General features: G+C 31.3%; 2 protein-coding genes across 5 annotated transcripts; one reads left to right on the plus strand and one right to left on the minus strand.

The window, feature by feature from the left end:
* Positions 1-2,368: 2,368 nt before the first annotated feature.
* On the plus strand, positions 2,369-7,095 carry LOC148273521 (serine protease inhibitor swm-1-like). Its single transcript, XM_088238602.1, has 4 exons — positions 2,369-2,611; positions 4,014-4,211; positions 5,990-6,157; positions 6,974-7,095. The coding sequence occupies exons 1-4, from the start codon at positions 2,497-2,499 to the stop codon at positions 7,054-7,056; spliced, it is 564 nt and encodes a 187-aa protein (XP_088094728.1). The 5' UTR covers positions 2,369-2,496; the 3' UTR covers positions 7,057-7,095.
* Positions 7,096-8,447: 1,352 nt separating this feature from the next.
* Positions 8,448-25,265, minus strand: LOC148273522 (proton-coupled amino acid transporter-like protein pathetic). Of its 4 annotated transcripts, none has more exons than XM_088238599.1 (10): positions 25,106-25,265; positions 21,430-21,540; positions 19,786-19,917; positions 18,496-18,646; positions 18,253-18,374; positions 17,377-17,461; positions 15,090-15,334; positions 13,767-13,979; positions 11,443-11,612; positions 8,448-8,795 (listed from the first exon to the last, which is right to left on the minus strand). In XM_088238599.1, exons 2-10 carry the CDS (start codon positions 21,462-21,464, stop codon positions 8,563-8,565), a joined length of 1,386 nt encoding a protein of 461 aa, XP_088094725.1. In that variant the 5' UTR covers positions 21,465-21,540; positions 25,106-25,265; the 3' UTR covers positions 8,448-8,562. The 4 variants fall into 4 exon arrangements, with proteins under 4 accessions (XP_088094725.1, XP_088094726.1, XP_088094724.1 ...); XM_088238600.1 differs by lacking the exon at positions 25,106-25,265 and adding an exon at positions 23,032-23,130 and having other exon boundaries at positions 19,786-19,899; XM_088238598.1 differs by lacking the exon at positions 25,106-25,265 and adding an exon at positions 23,032-23,130.
* Positions 25,266-25,617: the final 352 nt, after the last annotated feature.

Consider the following 25,617-nt stretch of genomic DNA (forward strand, 5'->3'; position numbering starts at 1 on the left):
GTTCGTCTAGGCACGCCACCGACAGTAGCGCCAAAAACAGTATTGATATTCTAGTAGTAGTAAGCTCTAGCATCTGAAAAATGTCTGAAAAGTCTTGTATTGGCTTAAAACCCACGAACAGTTTTGTAATGTCTATGGTCTATGTTTAGGCGACTCACCGCTGTTTGGTTGATGCCAGTGTAAAGGTAGGATTTTTTTTCGGGGTTAGTAGCTTAATTAGTAGTGGTAAATGGATAAACTATTATGAAATACAGAAATTAGATTGCTTGAAATAATATTAATTTCACTATTCACTGAAACACTTATGGTACTAAGGTTTGTCTGCCTCATGGTGCTTAGTCAGCATATTAGGCAGGCTACCGTGTGTAAGAACTCAAATTATTTTCCTGACTAGGTTGACATTCAGATAAATTATAACAATATGTCAAATAAATAAATATTGTTAATATATTTTACTAATAATATTTCATGTTTCAATGCTTCCTTGCACTGGCATCTGAACATTGATACTTATATTTTTCATGTGGATTTGGATGATGCAAGGAACAATGCATAAATAAAAATAAAAAAAAGATGTATTTATATATTTACGCACCTCAAAACAAGGAGTAATAAAAATTGGTCAATATTATTTATTGATTATTTTTAGGTATTATTACTACATTAAAAAAGCAGGCCCGAACGGGAAAAATAAAGTAAGAAAAAAACCTGTACACCCTTGATAATTGATAACACATTGATAGATAAATAAAATAATTATTTTAAATTATAATTTATACAATTCAATAAAGCAATAGTACTCCCTAATCATAATGGAATGAACTTTTTAATTTTGGTTGATTGAAATCAAGTAATGGCATTTATGATGTTTTGGATTAAAAATAAAAATAAAACATCATACACCATAATCTACTCAAAGAATTTGTCCCCGCATAACATGTGGGTAATTTTGTCCATGTGCCCACACAAGCTTTTGGTAATTTTTATGTATTTTTGTATGGACAAAGCCTAAGGGATCAGTCAAATCTTATTCTCGGGATTTTGGACCAGGGACTGTATTTAGCTATTCGGGTTGACAAATGAATGATCTCGGTGTTTATTGCGACAAAGAATTCCTTTATAATTCCTAATACAATATGTAATTGGATGGATTCCTACTTTCATAATAATATTATATATTATGCTGTCGGGGTCTGGTGCTACTGCCGGGCTATAACTTTAAATAATCTCAGGCCCAAACATTACTTTGGAACCAAAATACTAAAGAAGTGTATACCTAAAGTCTCGATGTTAAATAATACCACAGTGGAAATGAATTTTTGCAACACAATTATCCGGATCATACAAGGGACAGGTTGTTTCTACTGTTCATTTACCTAATAGGAATATTAGACCTAGAATGTAAATATTCGACACATTTAAGATATCCAAACAAATCGCCAAATTCACAGTGAAATGCATAGAGGAGAGTACACTAAATTTACTGAAACCGCAGTTTATGGACCTCTTTTCAAAAGTAGATTTTTTTAGTATAAGCGGAACTTATAGGAATACACTCAGCATTTAAAATGGTTTTCGGGTGTGTGGTGGGAGTGCTCTTACTGTCTCTATCATATACGAGTACATCATCTCTCTGAAGAAGAACAAGGATGATTACATATCTCAAAATGTGTTACAATAACAACAGGGTTGCTAAGAAATTTCTGATGGTAGTCAGAGCTCAAAATTGATCTGTCGAAATGTAAAAAAAAGGTTAGCAGGTAACCTAAACTTGCGTAAAATTCGTAAGAGATTCCAAAATTATTATTTTTAAAATCATTCGAAACTTTTTAATTATGTAGGTTCCTAACTAATTCGGCTCTGTTTGAAAATCACGCTTTGGACAGAAAATAAAAATAATACATAGTCACGATATAATTCCATAAAAGTTCTTGTATAAAAAAAGGCGTTGGTAATAAAACTCTGCATAAAACATTTTTTCTACCGCTGACCCTAATTATTATTTTTTCACTTTTATATGTACTTACACGCCGCTCGAAAAAAGAAATAATTTTAAATGATTCCCTCCATTTTTATTGTAAGCTTTTTACTTTTCACATTGACCATGGATACGACCGGTACGTTATTTAAAAAAATATATAAACTCATTTATAATTTTTCCCAATGAAAGAAATATTTGCGTTCTCATGATTTACCTAAATTGGGGCAATATTCTTTTAGTCGTAAATAACCGTGTTAGAAAATGGAAAACAAGTTGTAGCAGAGCGAGGTTCAAACCTCGGAGCTCTGATTCGTGAGCCTGCGACACTATCACGCGACCGTAACCCGTCTCAACAATAAAAGATCATTAAAATAATTTAAGTAATTTAGATCGTTGTAAAGATTACTGCCCTCCACTTGACGTGTCCTTTTGAAATTCTCGTAGGTTTAGGTTTGTCCTGCGGACCCAATGAGCACTTTGCTCGCTGCCACCAAAAATGTCCCGAGTCTTGCCCTATGTTGTATGTGCCGAAGTTCTGTAGCATCTTTAAAGAATGTATTCCTGGCTGTGATTGCAATAAAGGGTTTGTGAGGAACATTTTCTATCAGTGCGTTAAGAGAAAATCATGTCGTAAGTAATAACACACATAATTGAATTTTAAAAATGAAAGACAGAATAATGATTTCAGCAGCTCGATCACAATGGTCGCACTTGTCGGTTATTACCTACCTACGCGATTAAAAATATTTTGGATAAGTGTTGATTAAGGACTTTTTAATTCACGTGATAAACATTTGTGATTGAGCACCATATTATTTGGTATTTTTGAACATGGATTTTTGTAATGTCTCTGCTTTAATAAAATGCTTCAGTTTCAATGTACCTAACAGGACAATAAGACATCGTATTCCGTTTGAATAATAGCAGTTTTCAAAACGAATGTAGATATTAATTATTTGTTACCAATAATTCACTTTCTTAAGACCTAACATACTAAAGAATCACAGATATAAATTTATTTAACAAGGCATTGGTACGATTCAAAAAGGCAATAAATCTTATTATTTTGTATAAAAACTTATTAATTTACATATACACTTACGAATTTACATATTTAAGTGTCCTCAGCACGGGTTATCCCAGTGAAAAATTGTAACTAAAATGAACAAATAAATATATAAGTTATTATGGATATGTTTTTAATGTACCGATCTATTTTTTTCTTGTTTTATATGTTAAAGCCCAATGGGTGTACCGTGCACCTAAGTAAATCTATTTTTGTTTATGCACGAAATACTTATGCAAGTGTAACTTTTGTTTTGAAACTACTCCTAAATAAAAATAAAATGAAAGTTGGGTATGATATTCATTTTTGAATCCCCAAAATCGACAGATCGAAACACCACATGTTGATTACACGATTAATTAAGCTACAATTTAAATTTGATATGAATGAGTCAATTTTTTTATCTTTAAAGGACGTGTTTTCTTAAAAGAAAAAAAAAATATCCTCTTACTTGTTAGAACGCAAATATTTCTTTTCTGAAATAATGAAAATCTTAAATAATATAGATAAGATTATATTTATATGAACACTTTCCAAAAAGCTACGAATTACGAAGTATTTAAAGATTTTTGTTTGTAAGTAAACAATAATAAGTAAACTTTTTATGGATTGTTATTAATAATTAGTTGATCAACTAACAATAATTTTGAGTTTTTAGAAATTTAAAAATACAATAAATGATTTCAAATGATAAATAATAAAGCATGATAAATAATATATCAATTGATTGAATGACATTCGAGTTTAAAGGAAAAAGAAGAATAATATTGTTTGATTATATAATGATTTTTAATTCCCCAATAGAATCAATTAAGACTTAAAACGTCAGGGGAGAGACTTAATAACATAAATCCCGATACGTTGTCAGTCTGTCATGGGCATTTCATTTTCCACAGTTTTCGTAAAAAAATAATAGGCGGCAACGTATCATACTGACAACCAGTAAAATATATGGTATTTTTTCAGCATACTTTTTATGTAAGGTGAACGAAGTGTTAAATCCTTGCCCCAACTATTGCAGTTTTGAAAACGACTGCCAATCTTACGTGCTGGGGTTCTCGTGGATCTGTGGGTCAAAACCGCCAAACTGGACGTGCGCTCCAAAGTGCCAGTGCAAACCTAACATGGTGAGGCTGAATGGAGAATGCGTATCTCCCGATTTATGTGAGTATTATAGAAACTGAAAGTTGTACATGAAATTCGTCAGATTTCTGAGCTAGAATACTAATAGCCTGCAAATGTTAACTTCATGTATTACACGGTTCATTCTCTGACTCAAAATCTGTCTGTCAGCGTGCGCAATAAGTACTCGTATTATGCAATAAATACGGGTATTGTATTGCCCAGTATTGTGCATATTCTGAATAAAAAATCGTAAAATCTTGTAACAGGTGGGTTCTTACATACGTCATCTTCTTAAATAAATGTAATAGCAGCCTTCTTTCCAACTTTTACATGGTATTTGTTTATGCATGAAGAATCTGGGTAAAAAATTGAATTAAAATTAGGACGTGTTCTAAAATTTAGCATCCGCATAACAATTTTTTGTTTTACATGCCGCAGTTGACTGTTGTTGACACAGTTGATTTTGAAATATGATCAGCTTTCTGGCCATTTTTTTCTTCTGATTACAGCTTTTAAAGTGGATGACCGTGATGTAATTCACCACTGTAATTGGGCCTCATGGCTTGTTGTGGTTTAAAAAAAAAGAAAATATAAATAAAACAATATTGAATCTTAAATACTAAATTAGAGAAGGAGATTCACTAATGAATATGGGAGAATCCATCCTCCACTCAGTAGACCAGCTCTAGGACCTAGCCTCGGTGGGCAAGAATTAAATTACGGAAACCAGTCACAATAGATCGACAACGATCGCAGTCACGTCAGGAGCTTATTTAGTACTGACCGTTATCATTGACAATCATAATAATATACAATTAACAAATTTGGAATAATCAGTGACAGGTTTCATCGCTTTTGTAAAATCTTCACAGATGGCTTTATTTAAAAATAAACCTTTTTATCAAAAATCAGTGAGTATGAGGAAATAAAATTTAAATAACGTGCAAATAATGTATTTTTTTATTTTTTTACTTAATATATAACTCAGGAGAGAAACCGAAATTGCCTAGTCTTCCATTTGCGGAATCCTGCCGTCCTGGAAGTGGAATTAGGTACGCGGGATTGACGTGGGAGTAGGCGAGACTACTGGCCAGCGATGGGATCTCCTAAAGGCGTCTGGTCATGTCCACATGCACCACTTAGGAGTGGATGTGCAAAAGAAAGTAAAATACGTAGTTGATTTTTTTTCTTTAACTAAGCTTTAATTCGCCACTGTAATTGAGGCTCCTGGCCCTTCGTGGCACTAAAAAAAACTAATTAGAAAATTCAGGATCATGGAGTCATGTTTTGGTTTTCTACTATGTTAGAGCAGGTCTGTTCCCATTTTCGGAATGAGTAAGTTCAGGGTGTTTTTCATCACATTTTTTTCACATACACATTTTTTATTTGTTAATAGACTATCAAATAAAAAAAAAACACTTTTTTTATATTTATGTTTCGCATTATCATCGTGAATATTTTAACGTTTAGTACTTTTGAAATTACTCCATACGTGATGTCGCGAGTTTTCGTCGGTGAGTTGTGCTGACATATAAAAGTAGAACCCCATGGTGGTGAAAATTCACTAAATCACATCACAATACGTAACAACTCTATAATTGATTGGTTATTATTCACATAAACCTGTGACGTTTCAAAGTAGTTTTTTTTTTCATACATTTTCGAGAAACTTTGGCGTACAATTAAATGGTCTAATTTTTACCGCGTATAAGAAAACGTTTTTAATATCCAATTTACCGTAGCACTGAACTTCCTCATTGTTATATATTGATGTAGACTTATATAATTGTAACTTATTTTTAAAATCTGTTTTGAAGGTTGTGGTCTAAACGCCCACGTAGAGACGTGCCCTGTGGATTGTGAAGGTACATGTGAAGTACCTCACCCCTCAGATTGCATAATAAATTGCTCTCAGAAAAGATGTGTTTGTGATTCAGGGTTTCTAAGAAGCAACAGCGATGCGTGTGTCTTGGAATCAGAATGCCGTAAGTTCAAACAGTATTAGTTTTATTTCAGTTTTTAAAACAGTTTTTTACATGTCATACCATATATACATATGTGCGATAAACTTTTTAATAATTAAAAAAGGAATGGCCCACGCTCGGACGCTGTAGTCTTTGTTGGTATTTTTTCCAATTCATGTTATAGCTTAATTTTAAAATGTATTTTTCTACAGTGTATTTTTGTAATTATATTTCTATGTAAATAATTTGTGTATGGAAAAATAAACAAATAAAAAAAAAAAAACATCATTTGACGTTTAATAATCAGTGTGGCCAGATATGAAGCAAAGTATAAACGCATGCAAAAAATTGAAATCCTTAAATTAACCACTCTCTAGGGGGTAGATAAGATTTAGAATATCACCCCTGGTGTGGTTAAAAGTACAATGATGATGATTTTCGGCTACTCCAAAAGTAAAATGCTTTTCCACGAGAGCTAGGAGTCAGGAGTGATTTAAAATAAATTATCTTTGTGCATATGTTTAAAGAGATTGTTTTTTGTGAAAATTGGTAATATGGTAGTATAGGTATTTACTTGACGTATGACCTACCATTGGCTGACTTAAGTGATCACCTTTACATGCTGTTTATTTTACACTTTGTATTCACATTTCTCAATTTTTGTAATAAATTTGTTTGCTTATACAATTAAATATTGTTTTTACTAGGTTTTGCACGTTTTGCGGTTTTTGATAATACACCGTATTTAACATTTTCTGCACGACAAAATGACCGCTACTTCGTAAAGGTTCATTTTATGGTCTATAATGGAAAATATTTTAGTTATTTATTTTTCAGATGATACTCTACTAGACATTTTCGGTGAAGGAATCGAGACTGGAAAACCCGGTATGTCTATACATTATACACGCATTGTTTGAGATTAATATTTGGTAATAAATTGAAGGTTAAACATAAAATTTTTTTGTTATTTTTTTATGTTCATTGTTAACTACATTTTTTTGAGACCGTAGCATTTTACTTGGACGTTATTAATTTTTTTTTGCAATGCACATTATTCATTCTTTATTATTTGTTTGTGCTAAATTTTCAAAATCATATTGATGGGTTCAAAAATATAAAATTGAGATATCTTAATCAAATGAAATTCAGAGTAATAAAAAATAAATTGAAAAGAAAATAATATAGCAAAAACGTTTTAATGCAAATCCAAAAGTATACGTATACCTATAAATATATATGAAGGTACTATACATATAAAACAACAACAAAAACACTTCTATTCTTATTCTCAGGTTTAAAAAACAATTTCTTAGTCAAAGTTTTTGTTACGGGACATTCCATGTAAAGTGGACAAATGACATAAATTTTGAATTTCCATTTATCACCTCCAATTTAATAAAAACATACGGCTAAACGTCTTCATTATTTTATGAATCTATTTCCGAAAATATTTTTCAAAATAATAAATAATAGCTTGTTAAAATAAAATAACCACAAAGTTAGTGCAAATATAAAATTTATAATAACTTTTTTGTCTACTGAAACTTTTACTTCACACTGATTTACAATTTAGTAAATATTTTTATTAGGTATCACAAAACCCTGTCCCACCTGTCACATTTTAAAAAAAACTGTTATTAGACTTCTATTTTATGAAAACAAAAGTGTTCAATATTCCATGATTTACATTACAAAAAATAGAGTAGTTTGGCTTAAATTCGTCTTCAAATGCATAAAGATAAATGAGTAAAATTTTTCCGAGTCCCAACAGTCACATTCATTGAAATAATAATGTACACAACTTATAAACTGTTTGGCCTTTTCTTGAGTATAGTAAAATGATTCTTTATTTTGTTTTAAAAAAATATTTTATTATTGTATGAATTTTTATGACTTAGATACAACTCGGAGTTGTCAAATTCAAGAATTACAGTGGAATGCCTCTTATTTATTACATAAAAAGACGAATGAAAAAATCCACAAATTCGGAATAACCAGTTACTGGTTTCAAAATAATTTAATTTAATTTCCATTTTGCATGTATTTTTTTAAATTAACTCTCCTTGCTGTTATAAATTTAATTTCATAACAAACGTACGTAATTACATATAATATTTAATTTGGAAAATATTCAGTAATACATGTTTAATATGAAAACGAAGGTCTTTCAATACAAAAAAGACAAATAAAGATTTCATAAATTTAGTACTCGTAAAAATAATAATATTTAATGCGACAAAGAGTTTTGAAAAAAAAAAACAAAAAATCTTAACCTTTACTACGGAGGTGATTATTAAGAACAAACCAATCCAAGTGTATAAGGAACCATTTATTACGTGATAGGAAATACTTACTAAGATTCAAAACACAAAACACGGTAAATACTTACCGCCAGAAGAAAAAGAAAAAGAAAAATCTGAACATTATTTAACTAAATCGTATACTGTGACGGAAACACCACAAACAAGTGCCGTAAGTGAGAACAACATAAGGAGGCAATTTTTCCATAGAATCCAGTTCCATTTCCCAAGGTTTATGTTCCATCGGAATACAGTCTGCACCAGAGCTGGGATGAAGAGACCAAGCGTGGAGTAAAATACTGCACCCACGAGGCTTATAATCGCATCCAGTTTGGGTATAGCCGCTCCAATTAACACTGGAAAAATGAATAAAATATTTATAATTTTTATTCAAAATATCAAACTACTTGGTTTGATTTAAGTTATTTATTGACGGAATTCCATTTTAATGATATAGTAACTTATATTGAAATATAAGTTACCAATTAAAAATACTTCCACCCTCTAATGGGCATCTTCAAGCTGGTAAATATTATACAGTGTAAGGATAATTTATATAAAACTAAATACTATCTTAAGTGCAGTTACATTTGAAAAGAAAAGTCGAAAGATAAATAAATAATACATAATATTTCAATGAAACAGAGTGCGACAAAGTTATTAAAATCATGTATTGGCGGTAAGGGAGGATTCTATTCTATAAAAATATTTATTGTTCTATTGCAATGTACAGGGTCAATCTAAGGGGGCTAATAAAGGTGAGTTTTTTTATTCCATCTGTTTTATTTTTTATCGCATTTATTTCTAAAATTTCTAGTCTATCTAACTTTGGACCTTTATGTTCTACATGTAAAATTTTAATGTCTTTTGAAGTGACAAAATTATGATTTAATTAATTTAAATGTGATGCGTAGTTTGACATATCGTTATTTAATCTATGTGAAGCTAAATGTTCTTTCAGTGTATAGTTAATTGCTCTCCCGCATGAACCAGAACAATAACATGTTAATTCGTATTGGATTGGCGATTATAATCTTGCGTGGATATTATTTGACTGAATCGTTGATCTGTGTTTACTTGTGCGGGGAGATAAGAGGTGCGTTTGCGCGATGATGGCAATAATGGAAAAGAACAGTATGCGGCCAAACAAACTTTAGCAGACAAAAATCCTACCTTTAGGAAGACAGGAAAGGGAATCAGGGACAGGAATCCGGATGATATATCCAAGTCCTGACTTCTAGGTTGTTTTATTCATTTTGGTGCACGGCACTTTCACTATAGTTATTTGCAAAATAAAAAGATGAATGTGGCGGAGCGGCGGTCAGATAATGTAAATATGTTCAGATGTGGGCAGGTGATTATAGGAAGAGCAGATGCGGGCAGATAAAATTATGAACATGCGGTAGTTGGCAGAAATCATCAAGAAGAGAAAAATATATTTGTTGATGTTAGTTGCTATGGATATGGAAAATTGTTCCAAAAGCAACCGTAGCTACCCATGGCCATAAAGACGAAGAGAATAGCAAACATTGAAAGTTGGGAGATCACAGGATTGGTAGGATAGGTGGACCTTTATCCACCGGCGGTCAATCCAGCCACAAACCACTCGATCCCATCAACCACTCGCGCAACCACGTATATTCCGCTTTTTTTTTAATTTTCTGACCTGATCTTTTACCATTAGAGCGTATGAGCGCTAATTGGTTAAATAAATAAGTGGAAGTGTACTAAGTATATTTAATTGGTAACTTATATTTAAACAAAAGTTATTATATCATTACTTGGTTATGTTTTGCTTTTCTTTATCAAAAAACATTTTTATACTTTACACAAGCACCATTTTCGAGGATCACAGCTTGGGCAAAAGCGAATCAAATGAAAATACACATTAAACAGCTTCATCGGGTCTTCTGTCAATCTCTAACTGTGGTAGGAGTTCCATTAACCCTTATATATACAAATTCACACTCTAAAGAAATAACAAACACATTATTATGTATAAACATACGTTCTAATTCAAATGATATTTTTAAATATTTATGCCGAGGTACGTCACGACTCTAAAATCATGAAAATTCAAACATATGTATTGTATTTCATAATTTTTGGTTGTAATTTTTAATGATGTTGGGAAGTTTGTTTTATTTCAGATTTTTAATGATGATTTGTGTAGTAATGTTATCTATTTATTCACACGTATTTATATAATAAAATAAAAAATAAATAAAAAAAAGCTAAATAATTTTTCATTTGTTGCAACGGAGAGGGAAAACATTTTTGAGAAGGGAATATGGATGTTTAGGCATATATAGGGCTTATGACCTAACATTGGGTGGTTTAAGTAGCCACTTTACACACTGTGTATCATTGACTATTCTGCCTTTGTTTAAATATTCACATTTCCTCAACTCTTCCATTTGTTGATGAAGTAGGAGAGCTAAAACATTTTTCATGTGGGTGATATTGATCCGGCTGAACCAATTCACCTATTATGCAACGCCTGAAAACAATTTTACAATTTCTATAATTTTTATTTTACCAGTTAGTTGAATCAACAATGTGTTTAGTATGTCCAAATGTTTGCAGACAGGCAGGACTTCCTCCCTAGGGAGCCATTTAGATTTTAATTTCTTGCAACAGAGAGGGAAACATTTTTGAGAAGGAACACGAAAGTCTAGGCATTTACAGGGCTTACGACCTGGCATTTGCTGGTTTATGTGGCCATTTAAGATACTGTGTAACATTCTACCCATGTTTTAACATCCACATTTCCGCAAATCTTCCATCATTTGCAGCTGTTGCTACAAATTTAAATCAAAATTACTCCCTAGGGAGAAAGTCCAGCCTATCTGCGAACATTTGAACATACTCATAACATTGTTTACTGAATAATTCGCTGAAAATAATTTCCCATAATTGTCATTAATATTAACTTTATCCTAACTTTTATGTTTTTTATCGCCTAATTATTATTATTAAAAAGCAAAATGTAAAAGGTTTAACCTGTAAGAATAACACACAGACATCTCAGAAAAATGCTCGAGACATTTTGCCACCGTTTAGATATGTTCACCTTGGTGTATTTCCAAATGATTTCAATAGACACGTAAAACTGAACAGCATACGTGAAATACATAGCCACCGTTATCAATCCTTTCGCTATTTTGGCTGGCCTGTAATGAAAAGATTGTATTATACATCATAAAATATCAATTTGTCTTTTTGTACTTGTATTGTAAATTCGAAATCTGAAAACAAAAAAATAAATAATAACAGAATATATAAATAAAGCATAATTCATTTTAGCTAAAAATTCTTCACAAAATGCCGAACCCTGTCAAAGAGGAACGGAAGGTCTGTTGATGTCAGTAAATAGTCCGTCTTCTAAATTAGTTTTCAATGGTTCTTCAGTAAGTTAATGCGGAGGAGTTTCTTAACAAGGCCACAGCGGACTATCCCGCAGTGGCGAATGGTGATTAATTTACAGGTAAGCTATAAAAAATATAATTGTACCTGCATAGGAGGTACATAATACAAAGTAAGTCATATATACTATAAATTGATATTTTTCTGTGGTTCTGGGTGATACAACAACTCTCATCCATGAAATAAATTTAAACGGTGTAACTTCGTGATATATTATAACATATAGATATATTATCCATTACTTTAACATATAATTCATTAAAAAATACCACTACGAATTCAGTCGATATTAGGTATTCAATTGAAATGTCAACTGACCGCATTGTTCTAAGAATTACTAGTGCTAAAAACGGCCGCGTGGAGTGCTATATATCGTTCAATATGACGCATGAAAGTAATTATGGTCTTATGTCAAAAGTACCATCTTAAAGAAAAATAGTCCTTAAGAAACAATGTTTGAAATACTGTTACTGTTACAAGTACAATCTATGAGAAAAAACCTGCACTGGGGTTAGTACATTCAAAATATAGTATAGGTACTTATTTGTATGAAAAAATAACCTGGAATAATTGGCTAGTTTCTTGGCTCACCGCAGGCGCTGGGCGCGCTTTATTAATATTTATATTTGTAGTAGGATAAAAATACAAACGGTAGAAATAATTGAAAATAAATGGTAATTATTTATTTGTTTTTCTGTAAATAAAGTTACAATAAAATATTATTATGGTTAGTCAAATAACATGGTAAGCTGTGCATAAACGCTTCTTTGCACGGTTCGCCCCTGCTGTCCCGTCAGATCCTCACACAATAGTTGAAGCAGTTAGAAAGGACATGCCTTTATCAGTAAATATAAGCCTTGTACATTGAGGAAGTACCGTGGTTCTTAAATTTTTTATTTATTTGTTAAAAGACTATTGAACCATCATATTACAACAGAGATGAATCACATTTTAGAGGAGGTAATATAGAAGTATATGCATCTCTAGGGCTTATAATCTGTCATTGGCTGGTTTAAGTGGCCACTTTATACACTGTGTAACATCCACCATTCTGCGTATTTGAACATCTATATTCCTTCCATTATTTTATCTGTTGATGTTTGTGAAGTTAAAGAGCTGAAACCTTTATTTAAGCGGGAGCGATTCATCTAATTGAATTATTTTTGAAGATTTTATTTTTTCAATTTCTATACTTCTTCATGGACCAGGTGGATTTATCAACAATATTTTGAGTTTGTCCATATTTTTCCACAAAGACTGGATTCGACTCCCCGGAGAGCTGTTAATATTACAACAGAGATGAAGAACATTTTAGAGGTTTAAAAACATCAACAGATGAAATAATTTAAGGAATAAAAATGTTTAAATATAGGTAGAATGGTGACTGTTACACAGTGTGTGAAGTGGCTACTTAAAATAGCCAATGACAGGTCATAGGCCCTGTAGATGCCACTATATTACCTTCTCTAAAATGTTCTTCATCCCTGTTGTAATATGTTAATATTAACAGCTCCCCGGGGAGTTGAATCCAGTCCTTGTCTACAAAAATTTGGATAAACTCAAAATATTGTTATTAAACTAAGGCAATTTTTTTTCCAATTTTTATATATCGTGTTATCAGCGCTATGATTTTTATTTAAATAGCGTTTTGACCCTCCAACGGGCATCTTCGACTGGTGAACATTATTTAGTTTTGTACAATTGAACCAGATTGTAGTCCGGGTTGTACTTCCTCGGTAGTGCCGAGGACTCACAGATCAGAGGAAGTTCAAAATCTGCTCTAATGCAATTTAATTCCAGTTTTCTAGCTCAGGTACTTACGACTTTTCAATAAAAGTCTCACAAGCGAAATATTATTTGTTCAGAAAGGATCTCATTAGTGAAAATAAACGTAAACTCACAGAGCTGTTGGATCCAGATTCAGAGTTACACTTCCCATAACTTCGTGACCATACTTCCAGTAGCCCAGGAATCCAAGAACTCCGTACATGATTACCACAATCGTCATAGAAATGTTCAACACTCCAGGACACCCAAGAAAATGGGACGGGTTGGACATGGAGTTCTCTATATACATCACAATACCAATGCCTTCCATGGCGAATATCACCAAGCTGAAACGAATAATCATAAAATAAAATGTAATGCCAGAATAGTAATTATTTCATAGTGTATACAGTGTTCATATTTTTTAAGAAGAATAACCCGCTAAGCCTTAATTTTAGAGGCTTGTCAGTAGGCGGAAAAGAAATAACGCGGAAGGAAATTATGTAAAATTCGCCACAACACTCAGACCAATTTATAAAAAAATCTTTCTAAGATTCCCTTCTTGAAACTGGCGGGAATTGAACCCGCGACACCAGTTTTACAGTTAGCCAACTGCGCCACGGCGCTATAAATCAGCTAATGGCAGGCCATAAGCCCTATAAATGTCTAGATTTCTATTTTTCCTTTTCTTAAATGTTCCTCATCTCTGTTTAAATATATTAATAATAACAACTTCCTCGGTGGTAAAACCCAGTCCTTATCTAAAAAAATTTGGAAAAACTTAAATTACTGTTGATTTACATTTAAGGTACATTAAATCAATGGCACTTAAGCTAATTTTCATATCATGAATGAAAAAATCAAATCAAATTAACGAAATTATAAAAATAAATCTAATGCAAAGTAAAATAAACCTCTCAATAAAAATAAATAAACACCAAATGAGATCGTTTTTATAGGTACAAACAATATATTTTTTTCATATTCATTTAAAAAAAAATCATTATAAACAATGGTTAATAAAAAATTAGATTAATTTACGTAAAACATTATACTACTTTTCTAAGCCTAAAAGTCGTAATCGATAGCTTCACATATTTACTAAGCAAAAAAGTAATTTCTGGTTCTCAAATAAGAGTCTGATCGGGAAAGCATAAAACAGAATCTTCTGTAAAATTTTCAATTCAGCAGATACGACTTTTACCCTTCGCAGGGCATTATATATCCTATGGTATAAAATTACAAACTTTAGGCATAACATTAAGAAGGGTTAACTGTCCATATTTTTTATTGTTCTTTAATTTATTTTACATTTGTCATAAACCGTTTGCATACAAATTTATATTCGGTAAAATGTAAATAAATAATAAACTTGATATCTTAGTCCACAATTGGGCAATATATTCCCATATCTAAATTGGATGAAAACTGATAAAGTGATTACTGAATGTATTTACCTTAGAAAGGATGGGAACGTCTTGATATTAGTGTAGAGTTGCCTCTCGCCAATAGAAGGTAAGTCTTTAGCAATTACGTAAAGCGTAATACAAACGATAGCGACAAACATGATGTTGGCACACGCTGAGAAAGGAGCCAAATGCTTGAGATTCTTTATCTGGACCAACAACATTAATGGAATGACCAGCATCAAACAGTACAAGTTGATATTGATCACAGTTTCTGGATATTGAATTTCGATGAGCTGGAAAGAACAAATATAATGTACTTGATAATATTAGTAAATAATAAAATAAGTCAAGAGTCTTTATATATTTAAAATGTTTTCAAATATAGATGTAAGATGTTGATTTCAAATTTTATGCTATGCCTAGAATAAAGATGACTATTTTAAAACTTTAAAAAAAAAAATTAAGGTGGAAATAATGTGTTGAAAGAATAAAAAAGCTTTAAACGGGATTATCTTGGAACTTGTTTTAATGACTTGCATTCTGTCAGTAAAGCCTCGTTACGCAAAATAAATATGTAAATATAAAGCTCAAATATAAATAAAATAGTCATATTCATAAAAAAATATTTATTTATTTCACGCTTTATACAAGGTACAAAGCTCCATTGTTTGAGATCTCTACTAAATAGGAATATACCCTTTTGGTAAGACCTTTTTGTAACGTGTGTTTTTTCATTGGATGATGCTAAGACAATGCGAAAGTTCAGTGCTACGGGAAATTGGATAGTTAAAATATTTTCGCTTCACCCGGTAAAAATTAGAGCATTTAATTGTACGGCGTAGTTTCTCGAAAATGTATGAAAACGTTAATAAAAATGAACTACTTTGGATGAGGTCGCGAGTTCTTGTAAATCAATCAATGATAGTGTTGTGATAGATTTTCGGTTTACGGAAAGTCAGTTCGCCAATCAGCAAAACTCACTGTAAAGAATTTGTGACGTCACAGGTGGAGAAATTTCAAAATTTCAGAACCACTGAACTTCTTCATAAAAGTCAATACTCAAATTATTTGAAATAAAACAGAAAGCGAAATCACATAATTTAAAGAATAACGAGATGTAATTCAAATTGAAACATACAAAATATGTGTCAAAGTAACAATTCACCGGATATTAAGAAATCTTCATTTTATCCACCTTCTTACAATCTTCGTATATGCAGTGCGACTGACAGACGTCTTCATGTCAGGGTCCAACATATTTAAAAAAAAACTTGTGACCCAATATTCAATCGGGTTGTGGTCCTGTGGCTAGGGTCTCGGACTCACGGACTAAAGGTCCGTGGTTCGAATCCCACTCTACCCCAACTCGATTCCTATTTTCTAAAAGTGAGTTATTTACAAGTTGAAAATGGCCCTCAAAATAAAGTATTTGGGTAAATCATAAGAACGCAAATATTTCTTTTTTCTTTAAAAAAATTAAAAAATACCGTGAAATGCCTCTGAATAAAGCAAGTCTTCTTTAGGGTACCCTTATTTTGCTTGAACATCATCTTTTAATATTTTGCTGGGTTCTATTTATTATTGAAAAATAGGAGAAAGTTTTAACCACCCTAACATATAGCTGCCTGACAGTTAGCAAATTAGTTGACTCGAATAGAGTATTTGAAGGATACATGGGTGGCAGTTTTAACATTAGTTGTAGTGTGGTGTTTTGAGAATGGCCAATGGCTTTAAAACTGACTTCAAAACCAAATTAACCAACAAAAATTCAAATAATAACCAAAAAAAAATTGTGTTCTACTGTATAACAGTCTTTTAGACCAATAGTAAACCATCGGACTTCTTGGAAATAAGTTTTAAAAATATTGCGTATGGAAGTACGATACAGAAAGACAGTTAAAAATCAAATGATTTTTAACATTGTGATTTTAGAGGAATCTAACTCGCAAAACTTTTGCTAGAAGCCAATTTCTTACTGAAAGGAGAATTCAAAGATAAAAAAAGGTAAAAAAAAATATATTGTCAGCTTCTCGGGTAAAAAAAATGTAGGTAATTGACTGAATTCGACAACAAAAAATGAAGAAATAGTTTTAACACAATTCGCATACATAAAATTAAAGTTTATACTCGTAAGCTTCTATTCTAAAAATAAAGGAAAGGTTATAACTGAATAAGATAGTGGTTTTAATACGTCTCAAGAAAGATTTTTTATGAGTGTAGTAAAAACACCTAAAATACCAATATTTTTTAGCCATTTGAGAAGTAATGCTATCATTGCAATTTAAAATCCTAGAGTTCATATTAATATTTATAGTTATTAAGTAAATATTTTTACCTGTTTTACTGAATTAGTTATAAGAACAACGTACACAGAACATGCTCCGAGACAAGTCAAAGCCATACCAAAATCACTTCCATATCTGAAAACAGAATTTAAATTTTACAATTTACTAGATATAAAAATAAAAGGACATTGTCATGCAAGCTTTGCATCTTCCTTTTCATCATGTCGTTTTTCTGGGTACATGTATACCTTCGGTAAAATTATGGAAAATAAATATCCTAATGTACAAAACGCGCCAACATATGTGTATTTAGATATTATTTTTGCTACTAATAAAGCTTACGGGATATACAATTCATCATTCAAGACAAGTGTTTATGTTTACAAATGTATACAACCCTAGATACTTACTCCATATTTCTTATCTTAGTAAGCTCTCAATCTGTATTATTTCTTTAAATACATCTAAGACTTGAGATACGCAATAGTTTAATAATTTTAATAAGTACGCAACAATTTTACTTCTCGATCTTTTAATAAATACCTAAATAAATACAACAATGGAAATCGTATTTTTAGAAATTGGGAATACTAGAAATTTTGTTGATAATTTTGAACTATAATTAAGTTAAGATAGGTACTAAATCATTCAATTCAGAACATAAGTCTTCATAATAAAATGTGTTACACACTTAAAACACACTCTGTTGAAAAACTAATGATTACGTAGTAGGAAGGTGAAAACAATTATAAAATCATATCAGGGCGCTGAGAATAGAGGCAGTGAAAGAAATTGTGGATTATTGTAATTTATCTAAAAACTCATGGTGGTTGTAATTTTCTGTCATAAGGAAACAAAAAGGAAAATACATTCAGCAATAACTGTTATTTTGGTAGATTAAATTAATGTAGTGTTGCTAAACTTACCTTACAGCTTTCGAATAACTTCGCAAGCATTTGGGACCGTTTGCAAAAGCTTCTTCGCAGGTCTCTGCGTATTCTAAGGACGGCTGTTTAATCAGGGTGCATATTTCTCGGGAAGTCTGAACCTAGAGAAAATATGCTTAGCTTTTAAATTCAAGTCTTACGAGTGAGAAAATTCTAAGAAATTAAGAATTACACAACAAACGAATAACGTTGAGAAACAATATATTTTGTTTGTATTCTTACCAAAATTTGAGCGCAGTGAGTGCAGATGAAGCCCACAAGTATGCAGCCGATTGTGCCAACCAAAATGCCAGCATTTTCGAAAGCCAGGGGCATCGCGAGAATTCCAGATCCCAGGGAACACTTTAGGAGATTCGCTAAAGACCTTGCGTCACTAAAATATCAGAAAATTTTGTGTTTTAGCCTCTACTACTTGAAAAATTTGCTGTTGGCATAGAGGAAAGAACGAGAAAGCAAGTTGTTAGAATTTTCCTGATTTCTCTTCATCTCCAGCAATTATAGAGGCCTCATGTAGAGAGGGCCACGGTGCAGACGGCCAACTGTTAAACTGGCATCGCGGGATCGATTCCCGCATTTCACAAGATAAAAAATTCAAGAAATATTTTTTTCAATTGGTCAAAATGTAATGGTGTATTTTTCACAACATTCTTACATATTCTCTCTTTTAAACCTGTCGACAAGCCTCTAAAAAAGGTTTAGCAGGTTATTACTTTAACTAAAAAAGATTTTTTTTAAAAGACGACCTTCGATTATGCTATACGTTGGTCAACCATATACGACTTTTTCCATGAGATTGAATTCCTTGAAGTCATCCGTTCCTTACGGTCACCGGATTATTCATCCTCTAGGTATTTGCTTTGTTCCTGTTCGAGCTTATTATATTCATAATTTCCCTATTCATTCCCAGTGGTGCATAGGACACTACATCGGCTCTCCAATTGCAGCATGCCTGGATAATTTTTGTTACATAGAAGGTAAGTTGCTTATTCTAACACTTTAGGTGCCAGTTCAGAAACAATGAAATATTCAAGTTTTTAAATCAATATTTCACGTCATATCTGCCAGGAATCGAACCAAGGACCTAAAGCATTGTAGTCAAATGCACCCAATACTCCACTACGAGAAGGAATTATTTCCACTCAGTTTTCTTATTCTGTTTTTATACCTGAGAGTAGGCCATCGAGTCGAAAACACTCGCCCAGTGTTAAAATAATATTTCTTCCTGTTCTGTATTCTTTATCCGTCTGGACACAAATTCCTGTTAAGTCAGAATCGTGTTGTGGTCCCGTGACTAGTGTTGCGGACTCACGGATCAGAGGTCCGAGGTTCGAACCCCACTCTACCCCAACTTGATTTTCATTTTCTAATAGTGAGTTATTTACAACTCGTTGAAAATAGTCGCCAAAATTGAAATGTTGGGGTAAATTATAAGAACGCTAATATTTCTTCTTAAAAAAAAATAAAAGTCTTCTTTATTTTGTTTAAGATTTAAAAACTCATTTTGTCACTTACGAAATCGGACACTCAACATTTCTGTGTTCCAGTGGATTGTAGGGATCCTCCACTTGTTTTCCATCTTTACCTATTATTTCTGCATTATTGTTTTCACATTTTGTATTCAGATCCCTGGGAGCAAGGACAATCCTTTAAAAAAAACAAATAAAAATATCCAATGGGAATAGCCGTTTTCACATCACATTAAGTATTCCATTAATTAAGTATTCCTCTTTATCATTACTTGTTTCATAGGAAATAACAACCAAAATAGCAGATTTTCAATAAAAGTATCACTTCTTAGGTTAAACATGGCTTTTCAGAGCCAAACCGCGAAACTTCAGAAGAACATTTTTTATGATGTACTTTTCAGGATATTTTGGAAAATCGCATTTATAATTTTAAAAAAAAAATAGAAACTAAAAACGTATTTGACCAACGAAACGAACGCGGACTAGGGAAGCGGTTGGGTAGGGGGGGTGTAAAGGTTTGTGGTAAGGATACTAGTCTGAGACATAATGAATTTCATTCATTTTCAAATGAAAAAAAATAATACATTTTTACATTTCAATAAAAAAGCTGAGTATTTGAAAAAAAAATACCTCGAGGAATGTTCATCTGAAGTTTCGCGGTCTGGCCCCTCATCACACAGTACCGTGTAAAAAATATACTAAGAATTGAACAATGCTGGATAGGTTTCCTTGTATAAAAATCTGTTGGCGTTTAGGGGTAGTGAGTTGAGGACTCCCAACACCAGTCTAAGCGTAGACAGAAGGAACATGTTAGAATATTAATCTGGGCCTCGATTATGATGGGATGATAAAACGTTTCTTCAATTTTATCTAAAGAGTAAAATTAAGTTTTCAATATGAAACATATAATACGTTTACATTTTTTTTTTTAAACATGTTTAATTACCGGTTACCGACGAAGATACTTCGAAATTTCTGGCAAATATACACACTTCCGTACTTTAATATCGATATTAGTTTTTCCCATCTCAGTATATACCGATGACGATAGCCGTTCATAATCGCGGCCCTGATTATTTATTTTCGTTTAAATATATATGAAACATTAATCTTATATGCGACGAACATCGTGATGTCCACGAAATAGTACTGAAGAGATGTATTGAAGTAACTCCACTTGAAATACAAGCTGGAACTGAGTAACTGACTGACTGACTGACTTTTACTGGACTGGACTGGGCGTTGACTACACGTTCCTCTGTTCTTCATTTCTCCGTGGTAGAGACAGTACATTGACATTGTCTCTACCACGGAGAAATGCTTACTATTAAGTGTACCTCAGCTTTTTCCAAAAATATAAAATGACATGAAAATGTCTTTAAAAAATCGAAACGAAGACCATTCACTGTAACTATAATAATATTTTTTATACGGCAAGTAAGTAAAAAAGGATGTAGGTCTTTCTAATAACAAATAGTATATGTATCAATTATTACACATTGTTTAATTAATGTTTCATTAATTTTTTTTCAAATTTTTGGACAAAGTAATAACGGTTCAATCAATAATATTTTTGGACCTTGTAATTTCGAATCCGTGTAAACAAGGTCCCAGTTTGATTATAGATCTTACTGTATTTGATTGCGATTTTATTGAGTATATTTTGAATAATAAATTTTAATATACTCACGTTGAGCTGAAATTATTTTCTATGTCCGTCTTCATCGTAGAATAACAACATTAATTGTTACTATCACTTATATCTGCAGCTACTGAACCAATGTATGAGTATTTTGTAGAGCTGAAAACATGTAAGAACGACCAATTTTTAAACAAAAAAGATACACAAATGAGAACCACTCGTTGATTACTGCAACACTAAAATATGCTAATGATGGCTATTATTTTTCACACGTATTCCGTAAAATATTTTTGTAAGCGGAAAAACGCTATTGTGATATTTTGCAGTTGTAAATTTGAGACGTAAGTACGACCGCTAAAGATTTTTTGATGACAAGAGTATCAATTGAAAAATAAATTACATCATATCCATGCATAAACTAAAAATCTGCTGGTTTGGGTTTAATTCCTTATTATTGATTTAAATTTAAATGTAAGTGCATTAATTATAGTGTTTTTGAAGTTAATAATATAGTTTATAGCTTATATAAAACAACTCTTTTTAATTATTTCAAAGATGGTGAACTGTAACATTTGTCAAGCTATAGGCATGTACCTAAACTATATTTGTAAAATTTTAATTGCCTTCTCCTAATTTTTTTTCTAGTTTATGTATATTGTAGTGAACATATTTTACATGTTTTTTTATTGTTATTTTTAACATAAAAAAAACATTTTTTATCTCAAACTTAGATTTTGTAATTTTGTATTTTTTGTTCAATGTAATTATGATTAAAGATATATCTATCTGTCCTTTTTTTAAAATAACTTTAAAAAAAAACGTTTTTCGTACATTTTAATTTTTATATTCCATGTACCTTATGTTTTTTTTATTTTATTTTTTCTTCCTTTTAATGACTTTTTTTTTTTACAGAATATGTTTCGTGTTCATCAAATAAAGTCATTGTGAAATAATACACGTAAACTTTTTATGTTTTTTTTTTCCTCTTTTATCTACTGTATTAAAGTGTTTATTTCTACACAAAATGTATTTTTTGTACAGTAAGAGGCACCACGTGCCGTGTTTATTAATAAATAATTATTGCCATTAAAATACACAGATTTTGTAATTACAGTAACGCAATTGAATAAATATTTTTTGATTGCGTTTCATTCTGAGGGAAGCTAATCTGATTGAAACGAACAATTTACATAATACTGCTTAGGTACCATGCATTCAAATTTTAAATGACCCGTGTTTATATTTGTGCAACATAAAGTTTTCATATAAAATATTATAGAGTTCGTACTCACACAAACAAAAACGGAATATTTACGTGGTTCACCAACAGGCAACATGGCATTAAAACCTTTTAAACGCACTGTAATTTAATGTCGTTTTTTTTTCTTGACTTATAAAAATAACTGAATGATTGATATTCGTACCAGATTATTTATTTAATTCGCCGACAACTTTAAGTGAAATTTGAAATCCGATAAAAACGGAACAGAATAAATTGCACGGGAAGATCAATGCTTTATCGAATAATCACACGAAGTTTGTGTATATTATGGACGATGTCTAAAATAGCTACATACTCGTTAATATAAAATATTAACTCACTTTTTTGCATTAACTGCAAAGGTACTTAGAATAAACAAATTTACATACCGCAAACGGAGTAATTATATTTCTCTTCAATATACAATTAAAGATTGATCTTATCAGCGTAGCTGAACGATACGGAGAATGCTAACTAGAACTAAAAATGTTTAGTACATTGAAGATTTCATTGGTTTTCTATACGTGCTTTATCTTGAGAAAATAAGGTCCGGATTAAAAAAAAAAATGCTTTCTTGATATTATTTATTTGAATGTTTCAATTTCACGGCTCTTTTCAGCTAGTTGTAAGTAACTTTGTTAAAAAATAAACAAAGTTATTGTAGAACGAGATTCGAACTTCGGACTTCTGATCCACGACTATATCACGGGACCACAACCCGTTTCAAATCATCTCACAATACTAATATATTACAACAGAGATTAAGAACATTTTACAGACGATAATATAGAAGTCTAGGCATTTACAGGGCTTATGACCTTAGACTTAAAATATTGTTGATAAAATCAGCTTGTTCAAGAAGAAGTATAAAATCGAATCACTATGCCTAGAATGTAGGTATAATGATTCGATTAGAATGTCACCCCCATCAATAATGATTTCAGCTCTTTAACTTCATAAAGGCCAGATGGAAAATCAGAATGGTGAATTCTGATTTTCCATCCGCTGGCACTTAAACAAGCCAATCACAGGTCACATAACCCCTGTAGACTTCTATATTCCCTTCTATAAAATGTTCTTCATCTCTGTTGTAATATATAAATATAAAAAAAACTACTAAGGGGTTTGAAATCAGTTTTTGTCTACAAATATTTAGATAGACTCTAACAATACTTTAAATAGGGGTAATATTTCTAGACATGTAGGTACTTGATTAAACTGTCATTTACATAAAGGTTTCGGCTTTTTTACAGTGCAAAAAAAATAAAAACTAAGAATTTTTTAACGCGGGCAGAATGGTAAATGCTACTGGATGTTATAAGTTATCACCTAAACCAGCCGACAAAACAATTATCATTATAAGCCCACTAAATCCTTTATACTTTCTTAATTGTTATTTAAAAGAGTTCTTTATTTCTCTCTAGATATTAATATGTGGCGATTGTAGGATTCTTAGTTCACAATGAACAAGAAACCTTCTTGTTAAATAAATATTATTCATTAGCACATAAGAAATGTTTTTGAATTAATGTTAGTTCGTAATTTCGTAAAACAAAAAATGGAAATCAATTTATTTCAGTGCATTTCAGATTTAAAAAATTTAAACACATTTTACCTGAATCAACAAATTTTACAGAAAAGAAAATATTGATTACCCACACCGAAATGTAGATCCAATTACATATGTTTAATTAATTTATTGCGAATTTACAATATTATTTACCATAGCATTTAATGGTTTAAAATATTAAACGGTAGGTACCTAATACTCTTATGATAAGCGAAAACTTGCTGTAAAATTTTACTGGCATCGAAAAGGCATACAGTTTTTTTTTAATAAGGACTATTATTAAAAAAACTAAAAATAGTGATTCGTTTTTTTTGTATGTTGAAAAATTTAAAAAAAAATGTTTTTGGTTCCTATTTTTTAAGTCCTTATTTAATACTTCGACGTAAGATATTTTTTTACCAACTGATATTAGAAAAAACATAAATATTGAACATTATTTACAGGCGTTGTGGTGCTGGTGATGTAATTTGTATGAGTGTTACAAAATTGAAATTTCAGTTTTTTTACTCCAAAAAAACATCGATAGATGGAAAAATACAAGAATTGCTTACATAATGTGTAAAGTGGTCACTTAAACGTCCTAAACCAACCACTTGAGTATTCAGCAAAGGCGCGATAGTGTGGTATGATTTTTTTACAGTAAAAATGAATTTATATTTATTTTTGAACTTTTAACGTTTGGCGTTGTTTGGTGGGGTTCTCAGATATAACTTTATAAAGAAAGGCATGCTCCTTAAACGGGCTTGCATTTACTTATCTGGGACCTAATTATTATGCCAATGTAATAAGGTTATTGTAAAAACTAACAAATCTAAACATAATAAGACAATAACATTTCCAAAGGGGTTCTCGATCTCTATCAATGTAACAGTTACGAAGTTGATTATACTTACCAAAAATCTTTTGATCACATTTACACCAGGTATAAAATAATCAACAAATGGATTGAATTCCATTTATTTACTATCAGCAAATAAACAATACTAAGTCAAGTCGTGACACGATTTACACTAGAATTAAAACTAATCATTTATGAATTATTGTTGTAATTCTGACACTTTTTGTTATCTACCTAACGCATCTTAGTATTACGTGTTTGTATTGCTAGCTGCATGTTCAGTGCAATGTTTGCTAGGGTTCTTGGGTAGGTATTTGAAAATATTATGATGTTGGGATATTTAATTACGCACCATGGAAAATCCTTTTTTATATCAAATATTGTAAATATCGCCGGTGATTTGGCAATCAATACGAGTAATGTAAAAAAAGCATATTTTTTCAGCAGATAATATGATGAACGGAAAATATTATGTTTCATTATTTGATTTATTGGTACATGCATTTGCTTTACAAGTAAATATAATTTATTTGTTACAAACATTAAGTTATAGAACTAGTTTTTGGA

Source organism: Micrasema longulum, unplaced genomic scaffold, assembly GCF_059751315.1.
Source record: "Micrasema longulum isolate JH-2025_06_02 unplaced genomic scaffold, ASM5975131v1 h1tg001927l, whole genome shotgun sequence".
Lineage (NCBI taxonomy): Eukaryota > Metazoa > Arthropoda > Insecta > Trichoptera > Brachycentridae > Micrasema > Micrasema longulum.

Excerpts from the sequence above, each read along its gene's own strand:
- LOC148273522 (XM_088238599.1), bottom strand. The coding sequence starts at position 21,464 with ATGAAGACGGACATAGAAAATAATTTCAGCTCAAC. Across the intron at positions 18,647-19,785 it reads AATGTTGAGTGTCCGATTTC|TGACGCAAGGTCTTTAGCGA; the intron begins GTAAGTGACAAA and ends CTGATATTTTAG. Across the intron at positions 15,335-17,376 it reads TAACTAATTCAGTAAAACAG|CTCATCGAAATTCAATATCC; the intron begins GTAAAAATATTT and ends TGTTCTTTCCAG.
- LOC148273521 (XM_088238602.1), top strand. The coding sequence starts at position 2,497 with ATGTTGTATGTGCCGAAGTTCTGTAGCATCTTTAAAGAATGTATTCCT. Across the intron at positions 2,612-4,013 it reads CGTTAAGAGAAAATCATGTC|CATACTTTTTATGTAAGGTG; the intron begins GTAAGTAATAAC and ends GTATTTTTTCAG. Across the intron at positions 6,158-6,973 it reads TGTCTTGGAATCAGAATGCC|ATGATACTCTACTAGACATT; the intron begins GTAAGTTCAAAC and ends TTTATTTTTCAG.